At 44.9% G+C, this 25,882-nt stretch overlaps 1 protein-coding gene across 1 annotated transcript in view; it reads left to right on the top strand.

Annotated features, from left to right (window-relative positions):
- Positions 1-5,137, top strand: part of LOC311121888 (highly divergent homeobox-like) — a 126,218-nt gene extending 121,081 nt beyond the window's left edge. The window contains exon 12 of the mRNA XM_084196327.1: positions 4,210-5,137. Within this exon, the coding sequence (XP_084052453.1) occupies positions 4,210-4,473 (264 nt within the window). The 3' untranslated portion in view covers positions 4,474-5,137. The remainder of the gene's footprint in view (positions 1-4,209) is intronic.
- The last annotated feature ends 20,745 nt before the right edge of the window (positions 5,138-25,882 follow it).

The following is a 25,882-nucleotide window of genomic DNA, read 5'->3' as shown; positions in this document are numbered from 1 at the left end:
CTCACACACTGTCACTCACACACTGTCACTCACACACTGTCACTCACACACTGTCACTCACACACTGTCACTCACACAATACAGTGGCTTGCGAAAGTATTCACCCCCCTTGGCATTTTTCCTATTTTGTTGCCTTTCAACCTGGAATTAAAATATATATATTTTTAGGGTTTGTATCATTTGATTTCCACAACATGTCTACCACTTTGAAGATGCAAAATAATTTTTGGGGTGGAACAAACAAGAAATAAGACAAGAAAACAGAACTTGAGTGCGCATAACTATTCACCCCCCCAAAGAACAGAAACCCTGAGCGTGCATAACTATTCACCCCCCCAAAGAACAGAAAACCTGAGCGTGCATAACTATTCACCCCCCCCAAAGCCAATACTTTGTAGAGCCACCTTTTGCAGCAATTACAGCTGCAAGTCTCTTGGGGTATGTCTCTATAAGCTTGGCACATCTAGCCACTGGGATTTTTGCCCATTCTTCAAGGCAAAACTGCTCCAGCTCCTTCAAGTTGGATGGGTTGCGCTGGTGTACAGCAATCTTTAAGTCATACCACAGATTCTCAATTGGAGTGAGGTCTGGGCTTTGACTAGGCCATTCCAAGACATTTAAATGTTTCCCCTTAAACCACTCAAGTATTGCTTTAGCAGTATGCTTAGGGTCATTGTCCTGCTGGAAGGTGAACCTCCGTCCCAGTCTCAAATCTCTGGAAGACTGAAACAGGTTTCCCTTAAGAATTTCCCTGTATTTAGCGCCATCCATCATTCCTTCAATTCTGACCAGTTTCCCAGTACCTGCTGATGAAAAACATCCCCACAGCATGATGCTGCCACTGTTGTGGAAAATTATCACTATCCTTATTACAAATCAAAGTTCTTCCAGAGTTTTTGTAGAATTAAGATAGACTTTATTACACAGAGTAACGTTAGCCGAGATAATCTGCAGACCACCTCCCCTCTACCTCCCAGCTCTCCGTCTATATAGTCATATTCACACACATCTTATCTTAAAGCCCCTCCCTCTTGGGTTCCCCCACCATTATCTTCAGTTTCCCTCTCTCTACCGCTCCGCCCACTTCCTTAGTCTATGATAGAGCTAAATTTGACTTTCATTCATTTTTGAAACAATATTATTACAATAAATCACGCCCTTGTCATGCAAAAACAATAATGTTCAGTTTTAAACTCTGTTCAACCCCGGCTCACCCTGGCTTGACCTGAAGATTGATTGTTGGACATGACAGGTCTACACTCAATCTCTCAAACGTACCCAAGCCCACTACTCTCTTCCCTCCCGTCCTGCTGTGATTACTCATGACTAGTCTGAACTCTGTTCAACTCTGGCTCCGCTCCCAAGACTTTGTTTGAGGAGAGAGGCAAAAGGCAACAGTCTGGTTTCAGTCTCTGATAAGGTAGGACAGCCATGGACTAGGTAAGAGCGAGAAATTCGACCCGAGGTCAGATCCCCACTTCACACACACACCCAGTGAAATGAACCAATTAAGTTCTTGCCTAGCAACAGAGAATTCTGACTATATGTTCGTGATTAACTCTGTTTTATCTCATAGTCCACTAAAAAATTCCCATCACCACCACCATGCTTCACTGTGGGGATGGTGTTCTCAGGGTGATGAGAGGTGTTGGGTTTGCACCAGACATAGCGTTTTCCTTGATGGCCAAAAAGCTCAATTTTAGTCTCATCTGACCAGAGTACCTACTTCAATATGTTTGGAGAGTCTCCCACATGGCTTTTGGCGAACACCAAACGTGTTTGCTTATTTTTTCTTTAAGCAATGGCTTTTTTCTGGCCACTCTTCCGTAAAGCCCAGCTCTGTGGAGTATACAGCTTAAAGTGGTCCTATGGACAGATACTCCAATCTCCACTGTGGAGCTTTGCAGCTCCTTCAGGGTTATCTTTGGTCTCTTTATTGCTTCTGAATAATGCCCTCCTTGCCTGGTCCGTGAGTTTTGGTGGGCGGCCCTCTCTTGGCAGGTTTGTTGTGGTGCCATATTCTTTCCATTTTTTAATAATGGATTTTATGGTGCTCCTTGGGTCGTATATTTCTTTTTAACCCTGATCTGTACTTCTCCACAACTTTGTCCCTGACCTGTTTGGAGAGCTCCTTGGTCTTCATGGTGCCGCTTGCTTGATGGTGCCCCTTGCTTAGTGGTGTTGCAGACTCTGGGGCCTTTCAGAACAGGTGTATATATACTCTGAGATCATGTGACAGATCATGTGCACACAGGTGGACTTTATCTAACTAATTATGTGACTTCTGAAGGTAATTGGTTGCACCAGATCTTATTTAGGGGCTTCATAGCAAAGGGGGTGAATACATACAGTTGAAGTCGGAAGTTTACATACTCTTAGGTTGGAGTCATTAAAACTTGTTTTTCAACCACTCCACAAATGTCTTGTTAACAAACTATAGTTTTGGCAAGTCGGTTAGGACATCTACTTTGTGCATGACACAAGTGATTTTTCCAACAATTGTTTACAGACAATTTCACTTATAATTCACTGTATCACAATTCCAGTGGCTCAGAAGTTTACATACACTAAGTTGACTGTGCCTTAAAATAGCTTGGAAAATTCCAGAAAATGATGTCATGGCTTTAGAAGCTTCTGATAGGCTAATTGACATCATTTGAGTCAATTGGAGGTGTACCTGTGGATGTATTTCAAGGCCTACCTTCAAACTCAGTGCCTCTTTGCTTGACATCATGGGAAAATCAAAATAAATCAGCCAAAAAATTGTAGACCTCCACAAGTCTGGTTCATCCTTGGGAGCAATTTCCAAACGCCTGAAGGTACCACGTTAATCTGTACAAACAATAGTACGCAAGTATATACACCATGGGACCACGCAGCCGTCATACCACTCAGGAAGGAGACGCGTTCTGTCTCCTAGAGATGAACGTACTTTGGTGCGAAAAGTGCAAATCAATCCCAGAACAACAGCAAAGGACCATGTGAAGATGCTGGAGGAAACAGGTACAAAAGTATCTATATCCACAGTAAAACGAGTCCTATATCGACATAACCTGAAAGGCCGCTCAGCAAGGAAGAAGCCACTGCTCCAAAACCGCCATAAAAAAGCCAGACTACGGTTTGCAACTGCACATGGGGACAAAGATTGTGCTTTTTGGAGAAATGTCCTCTGGTCTGATGAAACAAAAATAGAACTGTTTGGCCATAATGACATCGTTATGTTTGGAGGAAAAAGGGGGTTGCTTGCAAGCCGAAGAACACCATCCCAACCGTGAAGCACGGGGGTGGCAGCATCATGCTGTGGGGGTGCTTTGCCGCAGGAGTGACTGGTGCACTTCACAAAATAGATGGCATCATGAGGAAGGAAAATTATGTGGATATATTGAAGCAACATCTCAAGACATCAGTCAGGAAGTTAAAGCTTGGTCGCAAATGGGTCTTCCAAATGGACAATGACCCCAAGCATACTTCCAAAGTTGTGGCAAAATGGCTTAAGGACAACAAAGTCAAGGTATTGGAGTGGCCATCACAAAGCCCTGACCTCAATCCTATAGAACATTTGTGGGCAGAACTGAAAAAGCGTGTGCGAGCAAGGAGGCCTACATCCCTGACTCAGTTACACCAGCTCTGTCAGGAGGAATGGGCCAAAATTCACCCAACTTATTGTTGGAAGCTTGTGGAAGGCTACCCGAAACGTTTGACCCAAGTTAAACAATTTAAAGGCAATGCTACCAAATACTAATTGAGTGTATGTAAACTTCTGACCCACTGGGAATGTGATGAAAGAAATAAAAGCTGAAATAAATCATTCTCTCTACTATTATTCTGATATTTCACATTCTTAAAATAAAGTGGTGATCCTAACTGACCTAAGACAGGGAAGTTGTACTAGGATTAAATGTCAGGAATTGTGAAAAGTTTAAATGTATTTGGCTAAGGTGTATGTAAACGTCCGACTTCAACTGTATGCACGCACCACTTTTCTGTTATTTATTTTTTAGAATCTTTTGAAACAATTAATTTTTTTCATTTCACTTTACCAATTTGGACTATTTTGTGTATGTCCATTACATGAAATCCAAATAAAAATCCATTTAAATGACAGGTTGTAATGCAACAGAATAGGAAACATGCCAAGGGGGATGAATCCTTTAGAAAGGCACTGTAACTCTGAAACAGCATCGTGTGCTTCTGACTGTGTGTGTATAGGAGCTCCTAGCCAGCCTACCTCAGCCTTCAGATCAGGACTGGGACATGAGTCCAGAGGGAGGAGCCAACTCAATCTCCATAACAACACACTCTGCAGCCAATCATGAGTCCCCGTTGGCCACCGGGAGCAACGACAAGACACCATTGGTCAACCCCAACAAGGACCTCCCATTGGTCACTATAAACGAAGACGGTTCATTGATTGCTGAGCTCAACGAGTCGTCTGTATCAGAGGAACTAGAGACTGAGACCGGACCAGAGTGACTACTGACACACACAAACACACTCCACACCCCGGGCCTGTGGATGGATCCTAAACTAACCCCAGGCCTGTGGATGGATCCTAAACTAACCCCAGGCCTGTGGATGGATCCTAAACTAACCCCGGGCCTGTGGATGGATCCTAAACTAACCCCAGGCCTGTGGATGGATCCTAAACTAACCCCAGGCCTGTGGATGGATCCTAAACTAACCCCAGGCCTGTGGATGGATCCTAAACTAACCCCGGGCCTGTGGATGGATCCTAAACTAACCCCAGGCCTGTGGATGGATCCTAAACTAACCCCAGGCCTGTGGATGGATCCTAAACTAACCCCGGGCCTGTGGCTGGATCCTAAACTAACCCCAGGCCTGTGGATGGATCCTAAACTAACCCCAGGCCTGTGGATGGATCCTAAACTAACCCCAGGCCTGTGGATGGATCCTAAACTAACCCCGGGCCTGTGGATGGATCCTAAACTAACCCCGGGCCTGTGGATGGATCCTAAACTAACCCCAGGCCTGTGGATGGATCCTAAACTAACCCCAGGCCTGTGGATGGATCCTAAACTAACTGTGCTGGTCTACCAATGCCTTTTCTATTACATATCACTCTGCCTTGTCTGGTCAGGTTCCAGACACAACAATAAACAGACTCCATAATAACTGACCTGATGACTCTGTCTGTTGTTACTCTGCCCAGAATGTCTGTTACCATCCAGAATGTCTGTTACTCTGTGACTGTCTGTAACCATCCAGAATGTCTGTTGACTGTCTGTTACCATCCAGAATGTCTGTTGACTGTCTGTTACCATCCATAATGTCTGTTGACTGTCTGTTACCATCCAGAATGTCTGTGACTGTCTGTTACCATCCAGAATGTCTGTTGACTGTCTGTAACCATCCAGAATGTCTGTTGACTGTCTGTTACCATCCATAATGTCTGTTGACTGTCTGTTACCATCCAGAATGTCTGTGACTGTCTGTTACCATCCAGAATGTCTGTTGACTGTCTGTAACCATCCAGAATGTCTGTTGACTGTCTGTTACCATCCATAATGTCTGTTGACTGTCTGTTACCATCCAGAATGTCTGTGACTGTCTGTTACCATCCAGAATGTCTGTGACTGTCTGTTACCATCCAGAATGTCTGTTGACTGTCTGTTACCATCCAGAATGTATGTTACTCTGTTGACTGTCTGTCACCATCCATAATGTCTGTTACCATCCATAATGTCTGTTACCATCCAGAATGTCTGTGACTGTCTGTTACCATCCAGAATGTCTGTGACTGTCTGTTACCATCCAGAATGTATGTTACTGTCTGTTGACTGTCTGTTACCATCCAGAATGTCTGTTACTCTGTTGACTGTCTGTCACCATCCAGAATGTCTGTCACCATCCAGAATGTCTGTTACCATCCAGAATGTCTGTGACTGTCTGTTACCATCCAGAATGTCTGTTACTCTGTTGACTGTCTGTCACCATCCAGAATGTCTGTCACCATCCAGAATGTCTGTGACTGTCTGTTACCATCCAGAATGTCTGTTACTCTGTTGACTGTCTGATACCATCCAGAATGTATGTTACTCTGTTGACTGTCTGTTACTATCCATAATGTCAGTTACTGTCTGTTACTGTCCAGAATGTCTGTCACTCTGTTGACTGTCTGTTACCACGTGGAATGTATTTTACTCTGTTACTGTCTGTTACATCCAGAATGTCTGTGACTGTCTGTTACCATCCAGAATGTTTGTTATTCGGTTGACTGTCTGTTACCATCCAGAATGTATGTTACTCTGTTGACTGTCTGTTACTATCCATAATGTCAGTTACTGTCTGTTACCGTCCAGAATGTCTGTCACTCTGTTGACTGTCTGTTACCACGTGGAATGTATTTTACTCTGTTGACTGTCTGTTACCATCCAGAATGTCTGTGATTGTCTGTTACCATCCAGAATGTCTGTTACTGTCTGTTACCGTCCAGAATGTCTGTCACTCTGTTGACTGTCTATTACTATCCAGAATGTCAGTTATTGTCTGTTACCATCCAGAATGTCTGTTACTGTCTGTTACCATCCAGAATGTCTGTGATTGTCTGTTACCATCCAGAATGTCTGTTGACTGTCTGTTACCATCCAGAATGTCAGTTATTGTCTGTTACCATCCAGAATGTCTGTTACTGTCTGTTACCATCCAGAATGTCTGTTACTGTCTGTTACCATCCAGAATATCTGTGACTGTATGTTACCATCCAGAATGTCTGTTGACTGTCTGTTACCATCCAGAATGTCTGTTGACTGTCTGTTACCATCCAGAATGTCTGTTACTGTCTGCTACCATCCAGAATATCTGTGACTGTATGTTACCATCCAGAATGTCTGTTGACTGTCTGTTACCATCCAGAATGTCTGTCACTCTGTTGACTGTCTGTTACCATCCAGAATGTATGTTACTCTGTTGACTGTCTGTTACTATCCATAATGTCAGTTACTGTCTGTTACTGTCCAGAATGTATTTTACTCTGTTGACTGTCTGTTATCATCCAGAATGTCTGTTACTCTGTTGACTGTCTGTTACCATCCAGAATGTCAGTTATTGTCTGTTACCATCCAGAATGTCTGTGATTGTCTGTTACCATCCAGAATGTCTGTTGACTGTCTGTTACCATCCAGAATGTCTGTGATTGTCTGCTACCATCCAGAATATATGTGACTGTATGTTACCATCCAGAATGTCTGTTACTGTCTGTTACCATCCAGAATGTCAGTTATTGTCTGTTACCATCCAGAATGTCTGTTACTGTCTGTTACCATCCAGAATGTCTGTTACTGTCTGTTACCATCCAGAATGTCAGTTATTGTCTGTTACCATCCAGAATGTCTGTTACTGTCTGTTACCATCCAGAATGTCTGTTACTGTCTGTTACCATCCAGAATATCTGTGACTGTATGTTACCATCCAGAATGTCTGTTGACTGTCTGTTACCATCCAGAATGTATGTTACTGTCTGCTACCATCGAGAATATCTGTGACTGTATGTTACCATCCAGAATGTCTGTTGACTGTCTGTTACCGTCCAGAATGTATGTTACTCTGTTGACTGTCTGTTACTATCCATAATGTCAGTTACTGTCTGTTACTGTCCAGAATGTATTTTACTCTGTTGACTGTCTGTTACCATCCAGAATGTCTGTTACTCTGTTGACTGTCTGTTACTATCCATAATGTCAGTTACTGTCTGTTACCATCCAGAATGTCTGTGATTGTCTGTTACCATCCAGAATGTCTGTTACTGTCTGTTACCATCCAGAATGTCTGTGATTGTCTACTACCATCCAGAATATCTGTGACTGTATGTTACCATCCAGAATGTCTGTTACTGTCTGTTACCATCCAGAATGTCTGTTGACTGTCTGTTACCATTCAGAATGTCTGTTACTGTCTGTTACCATCCAGAATGTCTGTTACTGTCTGTTACTGTTCAGAATGTCTGTTCCTCTGCAGGTGTGGATGGTGCTGTTGGGAAGGTATGTAGTGGTAGAGTTCTGTAGGAGAGTTACAGGGCCGTGAGAAAGTACACTGCTCAAAAAAATAAAGGGAACACTTAAACAACACAATGTAACTCCAAGTCAATCACACTTCTGTGAAATCAAACTGTCCACTTAGGAAGCAACACTGATTGACAATACATTTCACATGCTGTTGTGCAAATGGAATAGACAACAGGTGGAAATTATAGGCAATTAGCAAGACACCCCCAATAAAGGACTGGTTTTGCAGGTGGTGACCACAAACCACTTCTCAGTTCCTATGCTTCCTGGCTGATGTTTTGGTCACTTTTGAATGCTGGCGGTGCTTTCACTCTAGTGGTAGCATGAGACGGAGTCTACAACCCACACAAGTGGCTCAGGTAGTGCAGCTCATCCAGGATGGCACATCAATGCGAGCTGTGGCAAGAAGGTTTGCTGTGTCTGTCAGCGTAGTGTCCAGAGCATGGAGGCGCTACCAGGAGACAGGCCAGTACATCAGGAGACGTGGAGGAGGCCGTAGGAGGGCAACAACCCAGCAGCAGGACTGCTACCTCCGCCTTTGTGCAAGGAGGAGCAGGAGGAGCACTGCCAGAGCCCTGCAAAATGACCTCCAGCAGGCCACAAATGTGCATGTGTCTGCTCAAACGGTCAGAAACAGACTCCATGAGGGTGGTATGAGGGCCCGACGTCCACAGGTGGGGGTTGTGCTTACAACCCAACACCGTGCAGGACGTTTGGCATTTGCCAGAGAACACCAAGATTGGCAAATTCGCCACTGGCGCCCTGTGCTCTTCACAGATGAAAGCAGGTTCACACTGAGCACGTGACAGAGTCTGGAGACGCCGTGGAGAACGTTCTGCTGCCTGCAACATCCTCCAGCATGACCGGTTTGGCGGTGGGTCAGTCATGGTGTGGGGTGGCATTTCTTTGGGGGGCCGCACAGCCCTCCATGTGCTCGCCAGAGGTAGCCTGACTGCCATTAGGTACCGAGATGAGATCCTCAGACCCCTTGTGAGACCATATGCTGGTGCGGTTGGCCCTGGGTTCCTCCTAATGCAAGACAATGCTAGACCTCATGTGGCTGGAGTGTGTCAGCAGTTCCTGCAAGAGGAAGGCATTGATGCTATGGACCGCCCCGTTCCCCAGACCTGAATCCAATTGAGCACATCTGGGACATCATGTCTCGCTCCATCCACCAACGCCACGTTGCACCACAGACTGTCCAGGAGTTGGCGGATGCTTTAGTCCAGGTCTGGGAGGAGATCCCTCAGGAGACCATCCGCCACCTCATCAGGAGCATGCCCAGGCGTTGTAGGGAGGTCATACAGGCACGTGGAGGCCACACACACTACTGAGCCTCATTTTGACTTGTTTTAAGGACATTACATCAAAGTTGGATCAGCCTGTAGTGTGGTTTTCCACTTTAATTTTCAGGGTGACTCCAAATCCAGACCTCCATGGGTTGATAAATTTGATTTCCATTGATAATTTTTCTGTGATTTTGTTGTCAGCACATTCAACTATGTAAAGAAAAAAGTATTTAATAAGAATATTTCATTCATTCAGATCTAGGATGTGTTATTTTAGTGTTCCCTTAATTTTTTTGAGCAGTGTATTTGCCCCCTTTCTAATTTTCTTTACTTTTGCATAGTTTTTTTATACTGAATTATCAGATCTTCAACCAAAACCTAATATTAGATGAAGGGAACCTGAGTGAACAAATAACACAACAATTACATACTTATTTCATAAAAAAAGTTATTTAACACCCAATGCCCCTGATTGAAAAAGTAATTGCCCCCTTACACTCAATAACTGGTTGTATCAACTTTAACTGCAGTTCTGTATGCAAGAGTGGGCCAAAATTCCTCCACAGCGATGTGAGAGACTGATCAACAACTACAGGAAGGGTTTGGTTGGAGTCATTGCAGCTAAAGGTACTACCAGTTATTCAGTGTAAAGGGGCAATTACTTTTTCACACAGGGGCATTGGGTGTTGCATAACTTTGTTTATGAAATACAGTGGGGGAAAAAAGTATTTAGTGTTGATAATACAAGTTTACTGGAGAACTGAGACCAAGTAGAGACTTTGGACAGGGTGAATATGGTATAATAAAGGCAGTTTATTCAGAGGTAAAGATATCTGGAATCGCGTGCACGGACCCGTTCGTCAATCTCGTAGGGAGATATCTGAGAGAGCCCCGAAACATTGTGTGCAGACATTTTATACAGTAAATGATGTAGGTTGAATCTAGTAGTTCTGATCTTCTGATTGGTCCTGATGAGTTGGGCGAGGTCCCCTCCACTGTTGCATTGGCTCTGAGTTGGGTTCTCTGTCTTCAAATGTTCAGCCTAAGAGAAGGGGATTTTTGTGTGTGTGTGTGTGTGTATGTGTGTGTTTAACAGTGATGATGTGTGTGTGTGTGTGTGTGTGTGTGTGTGTTATCAGTGATGATGTGTGTGTGTGTGTGTGTGTGTTTATCAGTGATGATGTGTGTGTGTGTGTGTGTGTGTGTGTGTGTGTGTGTGTGTGTCCTCAGAGCAAGAACTCGTGAGTTGGAAGAACTGAGAGACCTATGGCGTGGGTGTTGTCCTTAGCCACCTGCTGACAAGGCTGACAAGATAGGACTCTTTTGTCCATTGTATTGAATACAAAGGCCCAACACAAAATGGGTCATGCACAAGATTTTAGTCAGACCAAGCTATAACATTATATATTTACTACGACATTAGTCAGCCACCAATTGTTCAAGTTCTCCCACTTAAAAAGATGAGAGAGGCCTGTAATTTTCATCATAGGTACATGTCAACTATGACAGACAAATCGAGGAAAAAAAATCCAGAAAATCCCATTGTAGGATTTTTAATGAATTTATTTGCAAATTATGGTGGAAAGTAAGTATTTGGTCACCTACAAACAAGCAAGATTTCTGGCTCTCACAGACCTGTAACTTCTTATTTAAGAGGCTCCTCTGTCCTCCACTCGTTACCTGTATTAATGGCACCTGTTTGAACTTGTTATCAGTATAAAAGACACCTGTCCACAACCTCAAACAGTCACACTCCAAACTCCACAATGGCCAAGACCAAAGAGCTGTCAAAGGACACCAAAAACAAAATTGTAGACCTGCACCAGGCTGGGAAGACTGAATCTGCAATAGGTAAGCAGCTTGGTTTGAAGAAATCAACTGTGGGAGCAATTATTAGGAAATGGAAGACATACAAGACCACTGATAATCTCCCTCGATCTGGGGCTCCACGCAAGATCTCACCCCGTGGGGTCAAAATGATCACAAGAACGGTGAGCAAAAATCCCAGAACCACACGGGGGACCTAGTGAATGACCTGCAGAGAGCTGGGACCAAAGTAACAAAGCCTACCATCAGTAACACACTACGCCGCCAGGGACTCAAATCCTGCAGTGCGAGACGTGTCCCCCTGCTTAAGCCAGTACATGTCCAGGCCCGTCTGAAGTGCATTTGGATGATCCAGAAGAGGATTGGGAGAATGTCATATGGTCAGATGAAACCAAAATATAAATTTTTGGTAAAAACTCAACTCGTCATGTTTGGAGGACAAAGAATGCTGAGTTGCATCCAAAGAACACCATACCTACTGTGAAGCATGGGGTTGGAAACATCATGCTTTGGGGCTGTTTTTCTGCAAAGGGACCAGGACGACTGATCCGTGTAAAGGAAAGAATGAATGGGGCCATGTATCGTGAGATTTTGAGTGAAACCCTCCTTCCATCAGCAAGGGCATTGAAGATGAAACGTGGCTGGGTCTTTCAGCATGACAATGATCCCAAACACACCGCCCGGGCAACGAAGGAGTGGCTTCGTAAGAAGCATTTCAAGGTCCTGGAGTGGCCTAGCCAGTCCCCAGATCTCAACCCCATAGAAAATCTTTGGAGGGATTTGAAAGTCTGTGTTGCCCAGCGACAGCCCCAAAACATCACTGCTCTAGAGGAGATCTGCATGGAGGAATGGGCCAAAATACCAGCAACAGTGTGTGAAAACCTTGTGAAGACTTACAGAAAACGTTTGACCTGTGTCATTGCCAACAAACGGTATATAACAAAGTATTGAGAAACTTTTGTTATTGACCAAATACTTATTTTCCACCATCATATGCCAATAAATTCATAAAAAATCCTACAATGTGATTTTCTGGATTTTTTTTTCTCATTTTGTCTGTCATAGTTGACGTGTACCTATGATGAAAATTACAGGCCTCTCTCATCTTTTTAAGTGGGAGAACTTGCACAATTGGTGGCTGACTAAATACTTTTTTTCCCCACTGTAAATGAAATAATTATGTAATTGTTTTTATTTTTTCACTCAGGTTCCCTTTATCTAATATTAGGTTTTGGTTGAAGATCTGCTAACATTGTGTGTCAAATAGGTGAGTTCTGTGGTGTGAGAGTTCTGTAGGAGAGTTATGTTGTGGGAGAGTTCTATAGGAGAGTTCTATAGGTGAGTTCTGTGGTGTGAGAGTTCTGTAGGAGAGTTATGTTGTGGGAGAGTTCTATAGGAGAGTTCTATAGGTGAGTTCTGTGGTGTGAGAGTTCTGTAGGAGAGTTATGTTGTGGGAGAGTTCTATAGGAGAGTTCTATAGGAGAGTTCTATAGGTGAGTTATATAGGTGAGTTCTGTGGTGTGAGAGTTCTGTAGGAGAGTTATGTTGTGGGAGAGTTCTATTAGGACAATTGTGTAGGAGAGTTCTATCCACCTCATTTTCTAACGTTGCTATGGGCATAGCCAAACAACGGAAGTGATGGATTCGACCTCCACTCTACTTCCCTACTTAATGCCGTAAATGATTTGAAAGAGTCAATTGACAAGAGTATAAAAGTCAAGTAAACAAGTAGAAGAAGAATTTGATATGTATTCCATTCAAGTTGGCTAACGTTAGCTAGACTTACTAGTAGGCTAGTTGTGTTGTGATAATAACGTTAGTTGGGTTGTCAGAGTTAAGGGCCATCCACCAAACCTATACCTACAGTGGGGAGAACAAGTATTTTATATACTGGTTGAGACCATTCATGAGGTCTCTAACCCACAGATACTGGTTCAGACCATGATGTCTCTAACACACAGATACTGGTTCAGACCATTCATGAGGTCTCTAACCCACAGATACTGGTTCAGACCATTCATGAGGTCCCTAACCCACAGATACTGGTTCAGACCATTCATGAGGTCCCTAACCCACAGATACTGGTTCAGACCATTCATGAGGTCCATAACCCACAGACACTGGTTCAGACCATTCATGAGGTCTCTAACCCACAGATACTGGTTCAGACCATTCATGAGGTCTCTAACCCACAGATACTGGTTCAGACCATCCATGAGGTCTCTAACCCACAGATACTGGTTCAGACCATTCATGGGGTCTCTAACCCACAGATACTGGTTCAGACCATTCATGAGGTCTCTAACCCACAGATACTGGTTCAGACCATTCATGGGGTCTCTAACCCACAGATACTGGTTCAGACCATTCATGAGGTCTCTAACCCACAGATACTGGTTCAGACCATCCATGGGGTCTCTAACCCACAGATACTGGTTCAGACCATCCATGATGTCTCTAACCCACAGATACTGGTTCAGACCATGAGGTCTCTAACCCACAGATACTGGTTCTGACCATTCATGAGGTCTCTAACTCACAGATACTGGTTCAGACCATTCATGAGGTCTCTAACCCACAGATACTGATTCAGACCATTCATGATGTCTCTAACCCACAGACACTGGTTCAGACCATTCATGAGGTCTCTAACCCACAGATACTGGTTCAGACCATTCATGGGGTCTCTAACCCACAGATACTGGTTCAGACCATCAATGAGGTCTCTAACCCACAGATACTGGTTCAGACCATGATGTCTCTAACCCACAGATACTGGTTCAGACCATTCATGAGGTCTCTAACCCACAGACACTGGTTCAGACCATTCATGAGGTCTCTAACCCACAGATACTGGTTAAGACCATTCATGAGGTCTCTAACCCACAGATACTGGTTCAGACCATCCATGAGGTCTCTAACCCACAGATACTGGTTCAGACCATGATGTCTCTAACACACAGATACTGGTTCAGACCATTCATGATGTCTCTAACCCACAGATACTGGTTCAGACCATTCATGGGGTCTCTAACCCACAGATACTGGTTCAGACCATGATGTCTCTAACACAGAGATACTGGTTCAGACCATTCATGATGTCTCTAACCCACAGATACTGGTTCAGACCATTCATGAGGTCTCTAACACACAGATACTGGTTCAGACCATTCATGATGTCTCTAACCCACAGATACTGGTTCAGACCATTCATGAGGTCTCTAACCCACAGATACTGGTTCAGACCATTCATGATGTCTCTAACCCACAGATACTGGTTCAGACCATTCATGAGGTCTCTAACCCACAGATACTGGTTCAGACCATTCATGGGGTCTCTAACCCACAGAATCTGGTTCAGACCATTCATGATGTCTCTAACCCACAGATACTGGTTCAGACCATTCATGATGTCTCTAACCCACAGATACTGGTTCAGACCATGAGGTCTCTAACCCACAGATACTGGTTCAGACCATGAGGTCTCTAACCCACAGATACTGGTTCAGGCCATGAGGTCTCTAACCCACAGATACTGGTTCAGACCATTCATGGGGTCTCTAACCCACAGATACTGGTTCAGACCATGAGGTCTCTAACCCACAGATACTGGTTCAGACCATGAGGTCTCTAACACACAGATACTGGTTCAGACCAATCATGAGGTCTCTAACCCACAGATACTGGTTCAGACCATTCATGGGGTCTCTAACCCACAGATACTGGTTCAGACCATTTATGAGGTCTCTAACCCACAGATACTGGTTCAGACCATTCATGGGGTCTCTAACCCACAGAATCTGGTTCAGACCATTCATGATGTCTCTAACCCACAGATACTGGTTCAGACCATTCATGATGTCTCTAACCCACAGATACTGGTTCAGACCATGAGGTCTCTAACCCACAGATACTGGTTCAGACCATGAGGTCTCTAACCCACAGATACTGGTTCAGGCCATGAGGTCTCTAACCCACAGATACTGGTTCAGACCATTCATGGGGTCTCTAACCCACAGATACTGGTTCAGACCATGAGGTCTCTAACCCACAGATACTGGTTCAGACCATGATGTCTCTAACACACAGATACTGGTTCAGACCAATCATGAGGTCTCTAACCCACAGATACTGGTTCAGACCATTCATGGGGTCTCTAACCCACAGATACTGGTTCAGACCATTTATGAGGTCTCTAACCCACAGATACTGGTTCAGACCATTCATGGAGGTCTCTAACACACAGATACCGGTTCAGACCATTCATGAGGTCTCTAAACCACAGATACTGGTTCAGACCATGATGTCTCTAACACACAGATACTGGTTCAGACCAATCATGAGGTCTCTAACCCACAGATACTGGTTCAGACCATTCATGGGGTCTCTAACACACATATACTGGTTCAGACCATGAAGTCTCTAACCCACAGATACTGGTTAAGACCATTCATGAGGTCTCTAACCCACAGATACTGGTTCAGACCATTCATGGTGTCTCTAACCCACAGATACTGGTTCAGACCATGATGTCTCTAACCCACAGATACTGGATCAGACCATGAGGTCTCTAACCCACAGATACTGGTTCAGACCATTCATGAGTTCTCCAACTCACAGATACTGGTTCAGACCATGATGTCTCTAACCCACAGATACTGGATCAGACCATGAGGTCTCTAACCCACAGATACTGGTTCAGACCATTCATGGGGTCTCTAACCCACAGATACTGGTTCAGACCATTCATGAGGTCTCTAACCCACAGATACTGGTTCAGACCATTCATGAGGTCTCTAACCCACAGATACTGGTTCAGACCATTCATGAGGTCTCTAACCCATAGATACTGGTTCAGACCATTTATGGAGGTCTCTAACCCACAGATACTGGTTCAGACCATGAGGTCTCTAACCCACAGATACTGGTTCAGACCATGATGTCTCTAACACAGAGATACTGGTTCAGACCATTCATGATGTCTCTAACCCACAGATACTGGTTCAGACCATTCATGAGGTCTCTAACCCACAGATACTGGTTCAGACCATTTATGAGGTCTCTAACCCACAGATACTGGTTCAGACCATTCATGGGGTCTCTAACCCACAGATACTGGTTCAGACCATGATGTCTCTAACACAGAGATACTGGTTCAGACCATTCATGATGTCTCTAACCCACAGATACTGGTTCAGACCATTCATGATGTCTCTAACCCACAGATACTGGTTCAGACCATTCATGAGGTCTCTAACCCACAGATACTGGTTCAGACCATTCATGGGGTCTCTAACCCACAGATACTGGTTCAGACCATTCATGAGGTCTCTAACACAGAGATACTGGTTCAGACCATGAGGTCTCTAACCCACAGATACTGGTTCAGACCATGATGTCTCTAACCCACAGATACTGGTTCAGACCATTCATGAGGTCTCTAACCCACAGATACTGGTTCAGACCATTCATGGGGTCTCTAACCCACAGATACTGGTTCAGACCATTCATGGGGTCTCTAACCCACAGATACTGGTTCAGACCATGAGGTCTCTAACCCACAGATACTGGTTCAGACCATTATGTCTCTAACCCACAGATACTGGTTCAGACCATTCATGAGGTCTCTAACCCACAGACACTGGTTCAGACCATTCATGAGGTCTCTAACCCACAGATACTGGTTCAGACCATTCATGGGGTCTCTAACCCACAGATACTGGTTCAGACCATGATGTCTCTAACACAGAGATACTGGTTCAGACCATTCATGATGTCTCTAACCCACAGATACTGGTTCAGACCATTCATGAGGTCTCTAACACACAGATACTGGTTCAGACCATTCATGGGGTCTCTAACCCACAGATACTGGTTCAGACCATTCATGGGGTCTCTAACCCACAGATACTGGTTCAGACCATTCATGGGGTCTCTAACCCACAGATACTGGTTCAGACCATGATGTCTCCAACACAGAGATACTGGTTCAGACCATTCATGAGGTCTCTAACCCACAGATACTGGTTCAGACCATGAGGTCTCTAACCCACAGATACTGGTTCAGACCATTCATGAGGTCTCTAACCCACAGATACTGGTTCAGACCATTCATGGGGTCTCTAACCCACAGATACTGGTTCAGACCATGAGGTCTCTAACCCACAGATACTGGTTCAGACCATTCATGGGGTCTCTAACCCACAGATACTGGTTCAGACCATGAGGTCTCTAACCCACAGATACTGGTTCAGACCATTCATGGGGTCTCTAACCCACAGATACTGGTTCAGACCATTCATGGGGTCTCTAACCCACAGATACTGGTTCAGAAGCACAGCCGCGAGCTGCCCAGTGACACAAGCCTACCAGACGAGCTAAACCACTTCTATGCTCGCTTCGAGGCAAGCAACACTGAAGCATGCATGAGAGCACCAGCTGTTCCGGACGACTATGTGATCACGCTCTCCGTAGCCGATGTGAGTAAGACTTTTAAGCAGGTCAACATTCACAAGGCCGCAGGGCCAGACGGATTACCAGGACGTGTACTCCGAGCATGTGCTGACCAACTGGCAAGTGTCTTCACTGACATTTTCAACATGTCCCTGACTGAGTCTGTAATACCAACATGTTTCAAGCAGACCACCATAGTCCCCGTGCCCAAGAACTCTAAGATAACCTGCCTAAATGACTACCGACCCGTAGCACTGACGTCTGTAGCCATGAAGTGCTTTGAAAGACTGGTCATTGCTCACATCAACAGCATAATCCCAGAAACCCTAGACCCACTCCAATTTGCATACCGCCCCAACAGATCCACAGATGATGCAATCTCTATCGCACTCCACACTGCCCTTTCCCACCTGGACAAGAGGAACACCTACGTGAGAATGCTATTCATTGACTACAGCTCAGCATTCAACACCATAGTGCCCTCTAAGCTCATCACTAAGCTAAGGATCCTGGGACTAAACACCTCCCTCTGCAACTGGATCCTGGACTTCTTGACGGGCCGCCCCCAGGTGGTAAGGGTAGGTAACAACACATCTGCCACACTGATCCTCAACACGGGGGCCCCTCAGGGGTGCGTGCTCAGTCCCCTCCTGTACTCTCTGTTCACCCATGACTGCATGGCCAGGCACGACTCCAACACCATCATTAAGTTTGCCGACGACACAACAGTGGTAGGCCTGATCACCGACAACGATGAGACAGCCTATAGGGAGGAGGTCAGAGATCTGGCCGTGTGGTGCCAGGACAACAACCTCTCCCTCAACGTGACCAAGACAAAGGAGATGATTGTGGACTACAGGAAAAAAAAGAGGACTGAGCACGCCCCCATTCTCATCGACGGGGCTGTAGTGGAACAGGTCGAGAGCTTCAAGTTCCTTGGTGTCCACATCACCAACAAACTATCATGGTCCAAACACACCAAGACAGTCGTGAAGAGGGCACGACAAAGCCTATTCCCCCTCAGGAGACTAAAAAGATTTGGCATGGGTCCTCAGATCCTCAAAAAATTCTACAGCTGCACCATCGAGAGCATCCTGACTGGTTGCATCACCGCCTGGTATGGCAACTGCTTGGCCTCTGACCGCAAGGCACTACAGAGGGTAGTGCGTACGGCCCAGTACATCACTGGGGCAAAGCTCCCTGCCATCCAGGACCTCTATACCAGGCGGTGTCAGAGGAAGGCCCTCAAAATTGTCAAAGACTCCAGCCACCCTAGTCATAGACTGTTCTCTCTGCTACCGCACGGCAAGCGGTACCGGAGTGCCAAGTCTAGGTCCAAAAGACTCCTCAACAGCTTCTACCCCCAAGCCATAAGACTCCTGAACAGCTAATCATGGCTACCCGGACTATTTGCACTGCCCCCCCACCCCATCCTTTTTACGCTGCTGCTACTCTGTTAAGTATTTATGCATAGTCACTTTAACTCTACCCACATGTACATATTACCTCAACTAGCCGGTGCCCCCGCACATTGACTATGCAACGGTACCCCCCTGTATATATAGCCTCCCTACTGTCACTTTATTTTACTTCTGCTCTTTTTTTCTCAACACTTTTTTGTTGTTGTTTTATTCTTACTTTTTTGTTTAAAATAAATGCACTGTTGGTTAAGGGCTGTAAGTAAGCATTTCACTGTAATGTCTGCACCTGTTGTATTCGGCGCATGTGACCAATAAAATTTGATTTGATTTGATTTGATGTCTCTAACACACAGATACTGGTTCAGACCAATCATGAGGTCTCTAACCCACAGATACTGGTTCAGACCATTCATGGGGTCTCTAACCCACAGATACTGGTTCAGACCATTTATGAGGTCTCTAACCCACAGATACTGGTTCAGACCATTCATGGAGGTCTCTAACACACAGATACCGGTTCAGACCATTCATGAGGTCTCTAACCCACAGATACTGGTTAAGACCATTCATGAGGTCTCTAACCCACAGATACTGGTTCAGACCATCCATGAGGTCTCTAGCCCACAGATACTGGTTCAGACCATGATGTCTCTAACCCACAGATACTGGTTCAGACCATTCATGAGGTCTCTAACCCACAGACACTGGTTCAGACCATTCATGAGGTCTCTAACCCACAGATACTGGTTAAGACCATTCATGAGGTCTCTAACCCACAGATACTGGTTCAGACCATCCATGAGGTCTCTAACCCACAGATACTGGTTCAGACCATGATGTCTCTAACACACAGATACTGGTTCAGACCATTCATGATGTCTCTAACCCACAGATACTGGTTCAGACCATTCATGATGTCTCTAACCCACAGATACTGGTTCAGACCATTCATGAGGTCACTAGCCCACAGATACTGGTTCAGACCATTTATGAGGTATCTAACCCACAGATACTGGTTCAGACCATTCATGGGGTCTCTAACCCACAGATACTGGTTCAGACCATGATGTCTCTAACACAGAGATACTGGTTCAGACCATTCATGAGGTCTCTAACCCACAGATACTGGTTCAGACCATTCATGATGTCTCTAACCCACAGATACTGGTTCAGACAATTCATGAGGTCTCTAACCCACAGATACTGGTTCAGACCATTCATGGGGTCTCTAACCCACAGATACTGGTTCAGACCATGAGGTCTCTAACCCACAGATACTGGTTCAGACCATGATGTCTCTAACACACAGATACTGGTTCAGACCAATCATGAGGTGTCTAACCCACAGATACTGGTTCAGACCATTCATGGGGTCTCTAACCCACAGATACTGGTTCAGACCATTTATGAGGTCTCTAACCCACAGATACTGGTTCAGACCATTCATGGAGGTCTCTAACACACAGATACTGGTTCAGACCATTCATGAGGTCTCTAACCCACAGATACTGGTTAAGACCATTCATGAGGTCTCTAACCCACAGATACTGGTTCAGACCATCCATGAGGTCTCTAACCCACAGATACTGGTTCAGACCATGATGTCTCTAACACACAGATACTGGTTCAGACCATTCATGAGGTCTCTAACCCACAGATACTGGTTCAGACCATTTATGAGGTCTCTAACCCACAGATACTGGTTCAGACCATTCATGAGGTCTCTAACCCACAGATACTGGTTCAGACCATTTATGAGGTCTCTAACCCACAGATACTGGTTCAGACCATTCATGGGGTCTCTAACCCACAGATACTGGTTCAGACCATGATGTCTCTAACACAGAGATACTGGTTCAGACCATTCATGATGTCTCTAACCCACAGATACTGGTTCAGACCATGATGTCTCTAACCCACAGATACTGGTTCAGACCATTCATGAGGTCTCTAACCCACAGATACTGGTTCAGACCATTCATGGGGTCTCTAACCCACATATACTGGTTCAGACCATGAGGTCTCTAACCCACAGATACTGGTTCAGACCATGATGTCTCTAACACACAGATACTGGTTCAGACCAATCATGAGGTCTCTAACCCACAGATACTGGTTCAGACCATTCATGGGGTCTCTAACCCACAGATACTGGTTCAGACCATTTATGAGGTCTCTAACCCACAGATACTGGTTCAGACCATTCATGGAGGTCTCTAACACACAGATACCGGTTCAGACCATTCATGGGGTCTCTAACCCACAGATACTGGTTCAGACCATGATGTCTCTAACACAGAGATACTGGTTCAGACCATTCATGATGTCTCTAACCCACAGATACTGGTTCAGACCATGATGTCTCTAACCCACAGATACTGGTTCAGACCATTCATGAGGTCTCTAACCCACAGATACTGGTTCAGACCATTCATGGGGTCTCTAACCCACATATACTGGTTCAGACCATGAGGTCTCTAACCCACAGATACTGGTTCAGACCATGATGTCTCTAACACACAGATACTGGTTCAGACCAATCATGAGGTCTCTAACCCACAGATACTGGTTCAGACCATTCATGGGGTCTCTAACCCACAGATACTGGTTCAGACCATTTATGAGGTCTCTAACCCACAGATACTGGTTCAGACCATTCATGGAGGTCTCTAACACACAGATACCGGTTCAGACCATTCATGAGGTCTCTAACCCACAGATACTGGTTAAGACCATTCATGAGGTCTCTAACCCACAGATACTGGTTCAGACCATCCATGAGGTCTCTAACCCACAGATACTGGTTCAGACCATGATGTCTCTAACCCACAGATACTGGTTCAGACCATTCATGAGGTCTCTAACCCACAGACACTGGTTCAGACCATTCATGAGGTCTCTAACCCACAGATACTGGTTAAGACCATTCATGAGGTCTCTAACCCACAGATACTGGTTCAGACCATCCATGAGGTCTCTAACCCACAGATACTGGTTCAGACCATGATGTCTCTAACACACAGATACTGGTTCAGACCATTCATGATGTCTCTAACCCACAGATACTGGTTCAGACCATTCATGATGTCTCTAACCCACAGATACTGGTTCAGACCATTCATGAGGTCTCTAACCCACAGATACTGGTTCAGACCATTTATGAGGTCTCTAACCCACAGATACTGGTTCAGACCATTCATGGGGTCTCTAACCCACAGATACTGGTTCAGACCATGATGTCTCTAACACAGAGATACTGGTTCAGACCATTCATGAGGTCTCTAACCCACAGATACTGGTTCAGACCATTCATGATGTCTCTAACCCACAGATACTGGTTCAGACCATTCATGAGGTCTCTAACCCACAGATACTGGTTCAGACCATTCATGGGGTCTCTAACCCACAGATACTGGTTCAGACCATGAGGTCTCTAACCCACAGATACTGGTTCAGACCATTCATGAGGTCTCTAACCCACAGATACTGGTTCAGACCATGATGTCTCTAACACAGAGATACTGGTTCAGACCATTCATGAGGTCTCTAACCCACAGATACTGGTTCAGACCATTCATGGGGTCTCTAACCCACATATACTGGTTCAGACCATGAGGTCTCTAACCCACAGATACTGGTTCAGACCATGATGTCTCTAACACACAGATACTGGTTCAGACCAATCATGAGGTCTCTAACCCACAGATACTGGTTCAGACCATTCATGGTGTCTCTAACCCACAGATACTGGTTCAGACCATTTATGAGGTCTCTAACCCACAGATACTGGTTCAGACCATTCATGGAGGTCTCTAACACACAGATACCGGTTCAGACCATTCATGAGGTCTCTAACCCACAGATACTGGTTAAGACCATTCATGAGGTCTCTAACCCACAAATACTGGTTCAGACCATCCATGAGGTCTCTAACCCACAGATACTGGTTCAGACCATGATGTCTCTAACACACAGATACTGGTTCAGACCATTCATGATGTCTCTAACCCACAGATACTGGTTCAGACCATTCATGAGGTCTCTAACCCACAGATACTGGTTCAGACCATTTATGAGGTCTCTAACCCACAGATACTGGTTCAGACCATTCATGGGGTCTCTAACCCACAGATACTGGTTCAGACCATGATGTCTCTAACACAGAGATACTGGTTCAGACCATTCATGATGTCTCTAACCCACAGATACTGGTTCAGACCATGATGTCTCTAACCCACAGATACTGGTTCAGACCATTCATGAGGTCTCTAACCCACATATACTGGTTCAGACCATTCATGGGGTCTCTAACCCACAGATACTGGTTCAGACCATGAGGTCTCTAACCCACAGATACTGGTTCAGACCATGATGTCTCTAACACACAGATACTGGTTCAGACCAATCATGAGGTCTCTAACCCACAGATACTGGTTCAGACCATTTATGAGGTCTCTAACCCACAGATACTGGTTCAGACCATTCATGGAGGTCTCTAACACACAGATACCGGTTCAGACCATTCATGAGGTCTCTAACCCACAGATACTGGTTCAGACCATGATGTCTCTAACCCACAGATACTGGTTCAGACCAATCATGAGGTCTCTAACCCACAGATACTGGTTCAGACCATTCATGAGGTCTCTAACACACAGATACTGGTTCAGACCATGATGTCTCTAACCCACAGATACTGGTTAAGACCATTCATGAGGTCTCTAACCCACAGATACTGGTTCAGACCATTCATGGTGTCTCTAACCCACAGATACTGGTTCAGACCATGATGTCTCTAACACACAGATACTGGTTCAGACCATTCATGAGGTCTCTAACCCACAGATACTGGTTCAGACCATTCATGGGGTCTCTAACCCACAGATACTGGTTCAGACCATGAGGTCTCTAACCCACAGATACTGGTTCAGACCATTCATGAGGTCTCTAACCCACAGATACTGGTTCAGACCATGAGGTCTCTAACCCACAGATACTGGTTCAGACCATTCATGAGGTGTCAAAAAATCAAAATAAAATAAAATATCTATCAAATTGTATTTGTCCCATGCGCCGAATTCAACCGGTGTAGTCCTTACAGTGAAATGCTTACTTACAACACCTTAACCAACAATGCAGTTTTTAAAAATAGTTACGAAAATATTTACTAAATAAACTAAAAAGTAACACAATAAAATAACAATCACGAGGGTATATACAGGGGGTACCGGTACTGAGTCAATGTGCGGGGGTACAGGTTAGTCGAGGTAATTTGTACGTGTAGGTAGGGGTAAAGTGACTATGCAGAGATAATAGACAGCGGTTAGCAGCAGTGTAAAAACAATAGGAGGGGGTCAATGTAAATAGTCTGGGTGGCCATTTGATTAATTGTTCAGCAGTCTTATGGCTTCCTTTACTATACTAACACTAGTAGGCCTAGACCTGGTCCTTTACTATACTAACACTAGTAGGCCTAGACCTGGTCCTTTACTATACTAACACTAGTAGGCCTAGACCTGGTCCTTTACTATACTAACACTAGTAGGCCTAGACCTGGTCCTTTACTATACTAACACTAGTAGGCCTAGACCTGGTCCTTTACTATACTAACACTAGTAGGCCTAGACCTGGTCCTTTACCATACTAACACTAGTAGGCCTAGACCTGGTCCTTTACCATACTAACACTAGTAGGCCTAGACCTGGTCCTTTACCATACTAACACTAGTAGGCCTAGACCTGGTCCTTTACCATACTAACACTAGTAGGCCTAGACCTGGTCCTTTACCATACTAACACTAGTAGGCCTAGACCTGGTCCTTTACCATACTAACACTAGTAGGCCTAGACCTGGTCCTTTACCATACTAACACTAGTAGGCCTAGACCTGGTCCTTTACCAAACTAACACTAGTAGGCCTAGACCTGGTCCTTTACCATACTAACACTAGTAGGCCTAGACCTGGTCCTTTGCTATACTAACACTAGTAGGCCTAGACCTGGTCCTTTACTATACTAACACTAGTAGGCCTAGACCTGGTCCTTTACTATACTAACACTAGTAGGCCTAGACCTGGTCCTTTACTATACTAACACTAGTAGGCCTAGACCTGGTCCTTTACTATACTAACACTAGTAGGCCTAGACCTGGTCCTTTACTATACTAACACTAGTAGGCCTAGACCTGGTCCTTTACTATACTAACACTAGTAGGCCTAGACCTGGTCCTTTACTATACTAACACTAGTAGGCCTAGACCTGGTCCTTTACTATACTAACACTAGTAGGCCTAGACCTGGTCCTTTACTATACTAACATTAGTAGGCCTAGACCTGGTCCTTTACTATACTAACACTAGTAGGCCTAGACCTGGTCCTTTACTATACTAACACTAGTAGGCCTAGACCTGGTCCTTTACTATACTAACACTAGTAGGCCTAGACCTGGTCCTTTACTATACTAACACTAGTAGGCCTAGACCTGGTCCTTTACTATACTAACACTAGTAGGCCTAGACCTGGTCCTTTACTATACTAACACTAGTAGGCCTAGACCTGGTCCTTTACTATACTAACACTAGTAGGCCTAGACCTGGTCCTTTACTATACTAACACTAGTAGGCCTAGACCTGGTCCTTTACTATACTAACACTAGTAGGCCTAGACCTGGTCCTTTACTATACTAACACTAGTAGGCCTAGACCTGGTCCTTTACTATACTAACACTAGTAGGCCTAGACCTGGTCCTTTACTATACTAACACTAGTAGGCCTAGACCTGGTCCTTTACTATACTAACACTAGAAGGCCATAGTATGATGCCCCCCCGCCCCTCCTCTAATCTAGACTGCTCTAATCTCTAGCTACATAGTATG

This window comes from Coregonus lavaretus, assembly GCF_964263955.1.
Source record: "Coregonus lavaretus genome assembly, contig: HAP1_SCAFFOLD_1181, whole genome shotgun sequence".
NCBI classification, from domain to species: Eukaryota; Metazoa; Chordata; class Actinopteri; order Salmoniformes; family Salmonidae; genus Coregonus; species Coregonus lavaretus.
This window is presented reverse-complemented; position numbering and strand designations above follow the sequence as displayed.